General features: G+C 38.2%; 1 protein-coding gene across 1 annotated transcript in view; it reads right to left on the reverse strand.

The window, feature by feature from the left end:
- The window catches only part of unc119a (unc-119 homolog a (C. elegans)), a 74,378-nt gene extending 66,363 nt beyond the window's left edge, over window positions 1-8,015 (reverse strand). Inside the window, exon 1 of the mRNA XM_028806761.2 lies at window positions 7,522-8,015. Within this exon, the coding sequence (XP_028662594.1) occupies window positions 7,522-7,798 (277 nt within the window). The 5' untranslated portion in view covers window positions 7,799-8,015. The remainder of the gene's footprint in view (window positions 1-7,521) is intronic.
- Between the last annotated feature and the right edge of the window lie 6,363 nt (window positions 8,016-14,378).

Raw genomic sequence — 14,378 nt, forward strand, 5'->3', positions numbered from 1 at the left:
ACTGTGAGACACTTATGACAGACATAACCTAAAATTGTTCTAATTCTGGAGCAAGCAACACAGACACACGGTTCACTTGAACACTAGGTCAATTTGACTGTTTTCTCTATCCTGAATGCATTATCACGTCAAAGCTTCTCTTAGACTTGAGGAACATGACTAAAAGACTTTTAATTATTAGGTGCACAAAAGGATCCTTCTCTTTGGGTTTATCCATTGATGTCAAATTTAAATTGAACAATATTGGTTTTTCACCCTTTATACTTATATAACATTCTAAAAAATAAAAAGGCTTACATATCTTTTCAAGTGCTTAATTCAATGACTTTCCATTAAAATTTATTATAATAAAAATAATATAAAAAAGAGCTACAGATTGGCAAGCCATCTAGATTTGTGCTGCAAGGATAAGATCCAGCAATACCCTAAGTTTGATGAGATATGATAAAGTCGCATTATCAATGGAAACAGTGTTATTACAGAATGTAAATGTGATAAATATTGGTTTAGAAATAAACAAAAATCAGTATGGAAAGGTCCAGATAGTACCTCCATGTAAATTACACTTTTGCAAAAAAAAAATTCAAAAGTAGTTTTTGAGAGAATCAATAGGCCTGGGGCCTCATGTATAACGCCGTGCGTAGAACTCACACTATAACATGGCGTAAGCACAAAAGCGGGATTGTGCGTACGCACAGAAAAATCCAGATGCAGGAATCTGTGCGCACGCATACTTTCACGTTCTTCCACTACATAAATCCCGATCAGCGTGAAAAGTAACGCACGTGCACGCGCCTTCTGTCCCGCCCCAACTCCTCCCAGAATTACGCCTCTTTGAATATGTAAATCAATATAAATAGCCTTCTGTGAAAAGACAATGGGAAAAGCACAGGGGAAAATATAAGAATTTCCGCGAATACCAAGTGGAGGCAAAGGAAAAACGTACTATTTGTTGGTTTTAACAGTGGTATAATCAACAAAAGAAAGTTGATCGAGTGACAGAGTGTCGGAAAAACTCGAAAGATCAAATTCACAAAGTCGCACAGTGCCCGAAATAAAAAAGAAATCACATATCAAAGTCGCTGTGAAAAGGCGAGTCGTAGCCCACCGTCTGAGTGTCATATGAAAGCGTATTAGGGTACAAACAAAAAACATAGGCACACAGTGGGAAAAAAGCACGAAATGTCAACTTTAATCTCGAAATTTCCACTTTAATCACGTAGTTTATTTTGCCATTAAAGTAGAACATCATAAACTTCATCTTAAAATCGTTTATTTTACTAGTTTCTCAAGTAGCATGTTAAATGCTTTGTTCTGTGTTTGATCTTCTATGTGCTCTATGTGTGTGAATCACTACGTGCTTCCGTTCTTTCTCTTCTCCGACAGGACACAGAATGCATTACATTCGAGATATTACAGCTCTCTGAATAATTAAAATACTGAGATGTATACGTGATATCATTTTCATGATGATAGGAATGAAAGCATGGTATTAAACATGGGAACACGGTGGCACAGTGGTTGTTCATATCTCACGCAAGAGGCTTGCTGCACCATGTGCGACCTTCGATGAAATAATTTATTACAGAAGTACTGTCTCTTTCAAACGTACTAACCTCCAATTCCTGTCCATACTTTTCTTTCTCCAATTGCCACACAATCAGCTCTGTAATAGACGTTAAGCCATTTGTAAGCTTAGAATGCAGATTCTTCAAAACTTTTAAGGAACATTGAAATATCTTCGTAGTACATGTTTAATTATTCTATTCGTCTATCCTTCCAGTGTCGCGTCAGCACCAGCAAGAATACAGCGCAAGGCAGGAACTATCCGTGAACCAGCTATACGCTGCGGCACAGTGTCCTCACATGTTTAATTATTAACAATACAGATTATTTAAATGAAGTTAAAGTTTTATCTGTATGCTATAAGCAACATATTTTGCTGCATTTCATCTTAAAAATGATATTGTCATCATACGCGCTTTATAAAGTGCCGCAGGTTGTGCAATATTATAACTGTAGTGTAAGTTTATAGTGAGGTGATTGTACTTATAAGTACAAACAGTTCTACAAGGAGCACTTGATGGACTGATTGAGTGCGTTTATAGTTCTTGGGATGAAACTGTTTCTGAAACGCGAGGTCCGTACAGGAAAGGCTTTGACGCTTTTTGCCGTGGTTGAGGTAGTGTGTACTTGAAACTGTATACCGATAATTCTCTTTCCGATCATCTGCTGCTGTGATTCACACTCAGATACAGTGATATAAATACTCCGAAGTGGTGCAGTGAGAGTAATATGGAAAAAGATGATCCACAGTGGCAACCCTTAACGGGAACAGCAAAAAGAAGAACAAGATGCAGTGAGCGTAACAACGCTAAAGCAGTTATGGTATTTGGAATACTATGGCTATTCCCTGGCCCATTATATTGCTACAGGTTAATTACAATCAGATGCATTACACTAATAAACAATATGCAGTTAATTTCAGTGTATTTATAAAGCCGCGTCAGGAATGTGGAGCTAAGAAAGAAAGGATGAGCACACAGGAACAGTAGTTTGACCATTCTGTGGACCATTATATTGTTACAGGTTAATTACAATCAGATGCATTAAATTTATGAACGATATGCGGTTAATTTCAGTGTATTTGATAAAGCCGCCGCCGTGGATGTAGATCTAAGAAAGAGTAACCACACAGGAACAGTAGCACTGCTTTGACGCTGGGTGCCGCCAGTCTGCAAAACCGAGCGGAGAAATTGCGTACGCCAAGGTATGAGTTACCGTGGAAATGTGCGTGGCTTTACGCCAAGTTTAGGTTTTATACATCGCGATTTGAGCGTGGAAAGGTTCGTACGCAACATTTCTGTGCGTACGCACCGTTTATACATGAGGCCCCTGGTCACTTGACGAATAGAAGTGAACTGCAAAACTCCTTGTTAAATTAAACTCTTTTTATAGTAGTGATTGTTGGACATAGGTTATAACAGTTTTTAAGGTTATAGATCTAAGTAGTGGACCATATTTGACCAAAAACAATAGGCCTGAAGCCTGTAACAAGACATATGCATGATGCAACTTTTCTGAAGAGAACAGATGTGAAAGTCAAATTTGATTTTCCACAGATAGACATTCATACAGATATCATGGTAAAATCAGCTTTTCTCAATACTTTGAATATTACAGAAGCGGAAACTGCACTTAACACCAAACCTCCATTAACATAAAAGTAAAAATGACCTGTAAAATCGAGAAAAGAGAAAAGGCACTGAAAGCAATTTTCAATGGCATATTCAAGGCACCACTTTAGAGAAAACACAGAAATTACCTAATTATAATAAATAAATACTTTAAGAGCTTACACCAAATGCACTACAAACCCACTGGTTTCCTCATGAATGTTGCATCATGCAATTTAAACAGAGTTATTGAAATGTTTAATTACTCTTACAATTCATATCATTATCCAGAAAGCAACTAATCTTTTTCAGACTTGAAAGCTTAGTTTAACTAAATGTTATTTACTTGTGCATTTTACAGTGTATTAAAATATATACTATATTAACAAATTAGATTTCTGCAAAGTTGCTGTAATTAGCTTAGAAGCATGGTTGAGAAAATGTGTCAGTGCACATTTGAAGTCATTGGGCTTGATCAGGGCAGACGTAGGCTAGGGTTAGAGTGTAAATACAACTTGACTGTTTCAGTAGCATTTAGTGCAGTAGCATCTGTTCTAAATGCAGAGGGTACTTTAAAAGGGCTAGAATATGAACTGGCTACATCAGGCTGAAAGAAAAATACAATAACCAGAAATACATATTAAAAGGTAACTGTACAATATGTGCATTCCGGAGGGAGACAGAACCCTACTTTTCCTTTGGTTTCATTTAGCAGGAAGAGGTTTTTATTTCCGGATCTACAGGTGGCAAAAGAAATGTCAGGCAGAGAAAAGGAGACAAACGTAGCATTTGTAATATGGTATGCAAGACTCTAATTGAGGAAACTATTTTGAAAGTGTGAATCCTATGCTAAGAATATACCGTACTAAAATCTTTACAATTGCTAAATTAAGTACAAAATATACTTTCTTTTTTATATGTTTTTACCTATTTACAGATAGCCATAAATGATACACATACATGTATCCTGTATTTAGTACTAGGGAAGTCACAGATGTCTTTCTTACCAAAACTCACAGCAGGAAGCATATTTTAGTTAGTGGTTTGGGTTGAGAGATGGGGGAAGGTGGATGAAGAATGAAATATCCTGTTGTGTGTGCACTATGACTAGCAGCAATTTTGTACCAATGTTATACGCCCAAGAATCCTCCTGATGCTACAAAAGGCAACAAAATGTGTAAAAATAAGTCACCTCATGCAGTGTTGACATACTGGATTTTCAGAAGACCGTACAAGTGCTTCACTTTTAAAAGGCCTGAAGAAGTACACCAGGTCTACGAAGAACATCCAATTAAAACTATTCACCACTTCAGTAACTGCTGTCTCACTGAGGTTATCTCCTAGGCACATCTTCTTTTTATTTGTGTGATTGAATTCTAATTCATTTTCAAGGTGTTTTTCTTTTTTTCCTACCTCTTTCAATAGCTAACTCTAGGTTTATGGAGCTCTTTTTATCTAGAAGTGTACTTATAATCAAATACATTATGTATTCTCAATGGCACCTCAGGATCCAGTTCTTCATCCAGGTCTGGTGACTTTCAAAAGCAGCAGCTTCTCATTTAAGGCTGCTTTTTGTCTTATGCCTGCTGCTGCCCAGAGTTAATGCAACCCTGAAATGGGTAAACAGGTATGAAAATGGAACTATGGCCAACACACCTTTTATATTATTAAATTGCTTATCTTAAAATGAAACATTAAAAATTTCATTACTTATAAAGATAGACATTGAGCCACAATAAAATATTGAACAAAATAACTAAATAAAGTATTTGGTCAAGTTAAATTACCTACAACTGAACTATGTAACTGTATCATATTCTCCACACAAGTATCTGCCAAAAGGATATAGATAGGCATGTGTCCATCAATTACCCAGTATATGTCACTCCATGCTAACATGGCAGTGTAACAATGTTCAGAAAAGCAGACATGCAGCCAGCAATGACAATATTGATATATTATTATCACTCAACAGTATGTAGTCATGGTACTCCTATTTGTTCATAGGAACAATAAATGCTATGTGATTGGTTTGTCAAAAACAGACAGTATATTTGTAACCATTAATAAAAAATATAATTTATTGTATACTAGTAATCTTTCCTGCAGTTGACAAGGCTTTATTTCAAAACATTGCTGTAAATTTAACATTACACTTTTCTGAGAAAACAACATACAAGATGCCAGGCTGCAAAACACAGAGTAGCAGGCAAATATAGCCACTTGAAATATTAATTTAACAGAACGAGAGGAATCTGCAGAATTAATATGGATTCTACTTTATCACATTCCATTAAGACTGTGGTTACCTGTTGTACATTCAAGCTGCCCCTTTCACTCTCATTCACTTTCAAACAATCTTCTTGAAAGATAGCTTCTGACGTCATAAAGGGGGTAGTCAACGCTCAAAAACAGAACCCCCCCACCCCAAGATCAGATTCACCAAACTCTCTGTCACTGCACATATAGTCCATATAGCCTATATTCTAAGTTGGACAACCCCTAAGTTATGTTCCAGTTTTCATGAAAACATGCATAGCTGATTTTCTGAGATGCTGTAACAAACATACAAACTGTCAATTTTACTTGCAGATAATGGCTTTGTTTCCAAGCTTTACTGCTGAAAATTTAAGTGGATAAAATAAACAGCAGGCTAAATATCTGTGATTTAAATTTGTTAGAAGATTTGATTCAGCGATGGTGTTATTATTGCTAATTAGCTGAATGCAACATCTAATACGATATGGCAGAAAAACAGTGAAGGGCAGGTTATGAGGGTGGTGTATTAAGGCCCCCCCAGCAATAACAAAACTCTGGAGAAAACATTGCATCGCTCACAAGGGTTTAGCTCCAGGACAAAAATAGTGAGAGAAATGCAGAAATTGAACCAGGAGTCCATGTCTGAAGGGCAAACATACTATTACACTACTATCACAACCTATGTACCACATTTTCTCTTTTATTAAATTGCATTGTAGTATTTCATGGCACTTATTCTAACACAGAGCCACTCTGTTGAAATTACATGTGAAAAATATGACTTATAGTGAAAAGTACCTGTATACCAAATTTCAAGTCTGTGGCATGAGAAACAATGCTCTGCGTAATAGGACAAACAAACAGAAATTGTGTTTTATAGGTACGGAGATATCACTTTTCTGTACTGTACACCATTCCCAGATACGTTAGACCTACACTATAGTACAACTCTTTACACATTTTTTTTACATTTAAAGCACTGGTGGGCTATGTGAGTTGCTCAGTAACATCATGACTCACTAGGCTGCAATATCTGCTTAACATCCAAAAGCTTGCTAAATCAACTAATACCACATCCATGTAATTGTGCATTTGTCAATATTAAGTACCCATTATATACCATTCTTAATCACTGAAGAGCCAACATTTTCCATGGTAGCACCAAATATGTTACAAAAGAATGCTGACCTAGAACAAGGAGCAGGTACTCTCAAAATTATCCAGTTTTAAGATGCCAATCAAAAGAATAGTGTAAAATGAAAACAGGGAAAAAACATACTAAGCCAACATGTAAAATCACCAAATGGAAAAATAAGAACCTCAAAAAAACTGGGACACCAAATGGCATGGTCTACAAAAGCATACACGTAATCATTTAAAGCTATGTGTGAACCTGACAGCTGAGATGTACAAAAAAGCTAATAAGGAAACAGCAGGGATGAGCAAATTTAGGCAACAGATTGGGTAAACCTGGATTCCTACTGCACAACACAGATGGTCATAACAGGCACGCAATTTTCAAAATGACCAACAGGGATCAGTAAAATAAGACCATAATCGGGAGAGTGTGGATTCAGTACGGGCAGTACTGTGTATACAAACATAATCCAACAGTTAATAACATCATAGGTGCAAATTGACTGCAGTTATGAGCTGCAGTATAGACATGGGCAACTGACTAATGAACCTTAGTTCAAACTATTAACTGGAGAAACTAATAATCATTCAAAGCCATGTGAGAGAAAAAAATTCTGCCAAGCTCCTCTAAGAAAATAATCGTATAAATGACAATTTCATCTAACTGGAAAGTAGCGATTAACAAACCAACCAGTCAAAATCCTGATCAAATGGGGTTAAAACAGAAAAGCAAATATAATCCACAAACGTATGGAACTGCCAGTAAGTGTGAACGAAATAAACACGCTAGGCAGACCCGGAGCTAAAACTGGACATATGGGAGTGAATGAACGCCCAGACTGGATGCCAAAGCAAACTGTAAATAGAGACCACCAGCTGATTGTCACAGCAGCGGCAACATCGCCACATCCCACCCACCAAACCCGACCTGCGGCCGAATCCCACTTACTCTCGGTGATCTTCTGCAACCCTAACACATCCTCCGGAGTGATGTCAGTCTTCCTGAGCAGCTCCTCCTCCGTAGTCACCGGGATCCCTGCGTCCGTCGAGTTGCAGCCTTTTTTGACTTTCATTGCCGCACCTCGCTCGGAGCTGCTGCTCTGGTTCTTACAAGCCCTAGTCCCGCAAGGTGGGCTGCTGTCGGTTTCGGAAGTGGTGGTGCTCCCGCTACTGGAGGCTCCTTGTCCGGTACACACTGCCTCAGTGCCGGCACAGGAATAACTCATCCTCCGCGGCTCCCTCCTCCTCCTCCTCCTCCCTCTCTCTCTCTCTCTCTCTCTCTCCCAAACGCACGCACACGCGCGCGCACACACACTTTATGATATCAGGATAGATGGCCTCTCACCGGACAGCGCGCCCTTGCATCAAAATCCCTTCTTTAATAAATCTTTGCCGCCTACAGCAGCAACAGCTTCACCGGCGTCGCCAGCGCTTGGCACTCACTTGAGCAGTGGGCAAACGCGCAACCACGTGAAAAGGATGTGGGGAATCCGAGAGTGCCAGACGGCATAAAAGTATAAAGCAGGAAGAACAGAAGTAGAAGAAGAATATCCAAATGTATAGAAAGCATTTACACATGGAACACTACAATATTCAAATAATAAGCTTATGAGCACGCTAATTATAATTTGGATTTGTAAAAAGTGTACCCCTATTTGCAGTTTGGTACGGTCCGTTTCGCGATTTAACCCAGTGAAGCGGCGGCTGGTTGGAAATTCTGAATGGAGAAGTAAATTACGCGTCTTCTAACGGTTTTCTGATTTGGTAAAAGTGGGTTTTTTATAGTCATTTTGCCACAGTTATGTGCACTGTTTTTGAATGATGACAATTGTTGTTCTTCTCTTGTAATCCACAAGACCGCGAGTATGGCTTAAATAGGTGGATGTTATAACTGTGTTCTAAAATGAACCGGTGTTGTAAGATTGTTCCAGATTTGCGGCCAGTGCTGACGGGATTGAATTCGTGTCTCGCGACTCAGTGAGATTAAATTAGTGGGTGAAAAAGAAACTAGACAGGTGAATGGTTGGTTACAAGTAGGCATGTTCTGGGAATTCAAGTACCTGTAAATTGCGTGAATCGTTGTTTTTCATTATAGCCAGCATTACTCAAGATTAATTTAGTATAATTTATTTTAAGACTATGGTTACTACAAGTCTCTTTACAAAGGAGAGAACATTGCCATACGTGTTTATAAACTGAAATATTTCCATACTTCCCATCCGTTTTATTTTACTGGGCCTGAAGCAGAGTCAGCTCTAGCATTTTTGCTGCCCAAGGCAAGCTCAAAATGGCACCCCTTTGCTTTGAGTGAAATCATTACTGCCACAGCTGTACACAGAAACCTGGAGATACGATAGTAAGTGAGGAGCCAAGACTGGGGAGAGCAAAATATTAAGGGTTTGGATACCAAACAGTGAATTTACAATTTGAGAAATCGAGGGGGGCATTATTGCAACTTCTTTTTACATGACACTCTCAGGAAAATATATGTGTGAGAGATGTCATTTCAGAAAGCACTTAGAAATCGAGCTGTGTTAGCAGCCTTTATTTATTCAGTTGCATTTAAAAAAATCACTTTGTAACATGACAAAATCAACTTATCTTACAAAAATTTAGTAGTTCTCTATTTAAACCACAGCCTACCAGATATCTTATGATGATGGTAACAATTTAGTTAAAACTTTACCAAGGTAACTCCAAAAACATAGAAGCTAAATGATTATTCCTAAACATTTACCCTTAATACTTGTTTACCCCAACTCCGTAACATACAGTGCATCCGGAAAGTATTCACAGCGCATCACTTTTTCCACATTTTGATATGTTACAGCCTTATTCCAAAATGGATTAAATTCATTTTTTTCCTCAGAATTCTACACACAACACCCCATAATGACAACGTGAAAAAAGTTTACTTGAGGTTTTTGCAAATTTATTAAAAATAAAAAAACTGAGAAATCACATGTACATAAGTATTCACAGCCTTTGCTCAATACTTTGTCGATACACCTTTGGCAGCAATTACAGCCTCAAGTCTTTTTGAATATGATGCCACAAGCTTGGCACACCTATCCTTGGCCAGTTTCGCCCATTCCTCTTTGCAGCACCTCTCAAGCTCCATCAGGTTGGATGGGAAGCGTCGGTGCACAGCCATTTTAAGATCTCTCCAGAGATGTTCAATCGGATTCAAGTCTGGGCTCTGGCTGGGCCACTCAAGGACATTCACAGAGTTGTCCTGAAGCCACTCCTTTGATATCTTGGCTGTGTGCTTAGGGTCGTTGTCCTGCTGAAAGATGGAACTGTCGCCCCAGTCTGAGGTCAAGAGCACTCTGGAGCAGGTTTTCATCCAGGATGTCTCTGTAGATTGCTGCAGTCATCTTTCCCTTTATCCTGACTAGTCTTCCAGTTCCTGTCGCTGAAAAACATCCCCACAGCATGATGCTGCCACCATCATGCTTCACTGTAGGGATGGTGCCAGGTTTCCTCCAAACATGACGCCTGGCATTCACACCAAAGAGTTCAATCTTTGTCTCATCAGACCAGAGAATTTTCTTTCTCATGGTCTGAGAGTCCTTCAGGTGCCTTTTGGCAAACTCCAGGCAGGCTGCCATGTGCTTTTTACTAAGGAGTGGCTTCCGTCTGGCCACTCTACCATGCAGGCCTGATTGGTGGATTGCTGCAGAGATGGTTGTCCTTCTGGAAGGTTCTCCTCTCTCCACAGAGGACCTCTGGAGCTCTGACAGAGTGACCATCAGGTTCTTGGTCACCTCCCTGACTAAAGCCCTTCTCCCCCGATTGCTCAGTTTAGATGGCCGGCCAGCTCTAGGAAGAGTCCTGGTGGTTTCGAACGTCTTCCACTTACGGATGATGGAGGCCACTGTGCTCATTGGGACCTTCAAAGCAGCAGAAATTTTTTTGTAACCTTCCCCAGATACGTGCCTCGAGACAATCCTATCTCAAAGGTCTACAGACAATTCCTTTGATTTCATTCTTGGTTTGTGCTCTGACATGAACTGTCAACTGTGGGACCTTATATAGACAGGTGTGTGCCTTTCCAAATCATGTCCAGTCAACTGAATTTACCACAGGTGGACTCCAATTAAGCTGCAGAAACATCTCAAGGATGATCAGGGAAAACAGGATGCACCTGAGCTCAATTTCGAGCTTCACGGCAAAGGCTGTGAATACTTATGTACATGTGCTTTCTCAATTTTTTTATTTTTAATAAATTTGCAAAAACTTCAAGTAAACTTTTTTCACGTTGTCATTATGGGGTGTTGTGTGTAGAATTCTGAGGAAAAAAATGAATTTAATCCATTTTGGAATAAGGCTGTAACATAACAAAATGTGGAAAAAGTGATGCGCTGTGAATACTTTCTGGATGCACTGTATGCAATCAATGCAATGTAAATACCCAACCAATGCACAACCTCAGAGAGACAGACTACGGAGAACTTTTTTTAAGTGTCAAGAGCAAAAAGTAATAGATGGTGGTGAATAACTGAGAATGATATTTGCCAAATATTAACGCACATTTTAATGTAAGGTCATTTGAGAAATTATTTTAGTTTGAATTAAATCGGCCTTTAGCAATGCCTTCAAGAGTTACTGCCCTATTGCCATTTTGATTGTTTAATTTTATTTTGCGGTATCAACTGTATGTGATCTATGCTACACCAGTTTGAGAATTACTATTATTTTTATTATCTATATTACAGCCTTTGAGTTTTACTCCAAAATCCTCCACAATCACCTGCCCCCTGAGATTTGGAAGACAACATGTAGCACATATAGTGTAGATCACCAGATGTTTAGGACCAAACATCCTTTTATGAAACAATGTAATTGGGTTAATGACAATTGAACAGCTGTATTGAGCCCCTGAGTGTTTTCAAGTCAGCATCAGAACTGTTTACAAAAATGCAGCCTACGAATTTTGCCACCCTAGGCAACTGTCTAATTTGTCTAAATGGTAGGGTCCACCCTTAATGAAACGGTTTTCTAGCTGACTTTGGTCCTTCACAGTAAACGCTTTTGCACTATCACTGGATAATTAACCTATAAAGCACTTAAAATTTGAATTTTGAAAGGAAAGGCAGAGTACCAGGTCCTGTGGAAGAGCTGCAGGCACATGAAATTTAGCTCAAATGGTGACCAGGCCAGGGCAGGTACCAAGTCTCAGGGCCTTTATTGCAGCTGTGCTCAATTCCAACTTCCTAATATACAAATACCATTTTATAATATCCAACAACATTGGAAATAGAAAATAAATAACTTAACCAGTAAATAAAACATCTTGTAAACAGAGAAATCATTTGAAGCAAGAATCATGATACAATAAAATCAACAAGAGATTCCAGATGCAAAAGAGAGTTCTAAAATTCCAGAGAGAAAAGATGGCTCATGAGCTGTCATTTACTTAGAGAACAGTTAATGGAACCTCACAACATTGCCTTTCAGGGTGTTGTAAATGAGTAGTTTTAGTCATTATAAACATCTCAGCAAACAGAAGTGTGATCCACAGTGTAGCATGCACCCTCATGGGGAGCTAATTTGAACTTCATTAGTTGTTTCCTGTAGGCTAATATGATTTTTCTTCTGTACAGTGACACAACCAGTAACAGTGCCAGGTATGGTGGTTCCTACCTTGAATACTTCACAGATGAAAGTTACCTTTTTTGTAAGAAATCCATAATGTAGTCTGAGATGCTTAACTTAAACTGGAATGTTCTCTACTGTATGTGCTAGTGCAATCTAACCCATCAAATGCTATAGATCCTACTAGACTAAAGATTTGTTTAAGTAAGTAATAACTATCCACCCATCCATGCATTTTAAAACCTGCTTTTCACATTGCAGGACTGAAAAGAGAAGCAATTCTGTTTACAAACTTATAAAGAGTTATATGGCGACTCAAAGGTAAGCAGCAACAGAAGCAATCCACAATGCAGAGACTTATTAAAGCCTCCTGGGTTTTAAAAGTGTTTAAGATAAATTTGCTCATGATACAGTATTAGAATGTTTATCACCAGCATAAACAAACATCATTTTAAAAAGATATGAGACATTAAATGGGAAATGGAGATGTATCGTCTCCAACATTCTTTGGAAAGGATGGGTGTGCTTTTGCATTAGTTATGCTTTAAACTCTGCCTTGAATTGTTTTGGTAATATTTTGTCTTTGGACTAATATAATTATGACCTAGCATGAAACTGTAGAAACATTTCCCTAGAAGGCCAGTGGGGTACTGGTTTTAAATGTAATAGTATGTGTAAAATATTTTATGTCTCTTTTTATTTATTTTACTTAAATGTGGATGAGTGCTTAAGGCATTAAAATGTAATCTACCAAGTGGTTGGTTCAATCCCCCTGTCCAATTTAGTGTGTGATACGGAGTAAGACATTTAACCTGCCATGCTCCCATTATGAAAAGTGTATGCAGTCTTGAATGTTGCAAACAACTAGGATATGCTAATTATAGAAATGCAAAGAAGGTATCCATATAATACCAAGTTATGTACATATTTTAATACACTTGTTTATCATGGAGCCAGAGAGTGGTAAGGTGCTGCATATGGATTGGAATTTCAAGTAAGAATTGCACTGTATTCTGTACACATGACAATTTTACAATTGCAACTAAAATATTAACTAAATTATTTATTTGCATGATAACAAATCACCAAGTGATTAAAGATATTCAGTAATGACAGGAATATTTTGTCTTCATATTATTTGTAATTAGTGTGCTGTCACTTGTTCATGTAGGATTTTTTCCCTAAGTAGTCCAGTTCCTTCACACATGCCATAGACCTAAATGATAGGTAGATTGGTAACTCGATATTGACTAGTTGCAAGTGAAGGTTCAATGGTGTCCTGTCCAGGGCTAGTCTCTCTGCTTGCAAGATAGGTTTTGCTTCACTCCTGTCCTGTAAATATGTCATGATTACATTGTTAATGCTTTGTTCTTTCTCTTTCTACCTTTTTAATGTTAATTAGTCACATGCTGGTGATCTGTCATCTAGTAACAGCTTTTTAGAGTTGGTTGCTGTGATGCCACTCGTCATTGGGGATGTGTCCAATGTACCTGTGAATATCTGAGAAAATGTAGTGCTGGTGGCCGTCATATTTAATGGTGAGCTGTATGATTATTTTACTGTCTGCACTGTGTTTCTGATAAAAGGTAATCTTCTTTTTCTAATATGATTAAATTAATTTTTCATGAAATTTCTTTTTGAGAGTTGCATTTGGTTCAGACCCTTGTTTGGCTGTTGACTACAAGCCTGTTTTACTGATCTCTGTTTATCCTGACTGCCCTCTTTCTGCCCTTTGAAGGAATCCCCACCTCACTTGCAGAAAAGAAAATTAAACATTTTTTTTAATACTTTCTACTTTTATGCAAACATTCATTTGGTCATAAGAAAAGGAGCAGGGGAGGAAAGGGAGGATAAATATAATATTTATAAAATGTTCATTATTTGTACCTCTTTTTAGTACTGTATTGCGGCTGACAGTTAGAAAGGAGATAGTGTAACAGTACCAGGTAATGTGTAAAAGTTGTGGACAGAAGGTGAATCATAACCAGGAAGGAGAGAAAAACTGAACAACTTTAACCAAAACGCAATGCAATTTTCGTAGTTGAAAAGGCCAAACAGTGATTCAGAGTACCAGAAGCAGTGGTTTAGTCTTTTTAAAGAACTGTATCCAATCACAGATACTGGGAGTTGTGCAGAGCCAGTATTTATAATTTCACACTAATGACGTCAACAATTGCATCGCGCAGGGCCATGCCCTCAGCAAACGAG

The sequence above is a fragment of the Erpetoichthys calabaricus genome, chromosome 8 (genome assembly GCF_900747795.2).
Source record: "Erpetoichthys calabaricus chromosome 8, fErpCal1.3, whole genome shotgun sequence".
NCBI classification, from domain to species: domain Eukaryota; kingdom Metazoa; phylum Chordata; class Cladistia; order Polypteriformes; family Polypteridae; genus Erpetoichthys; species Erpetoichthys calabaricus.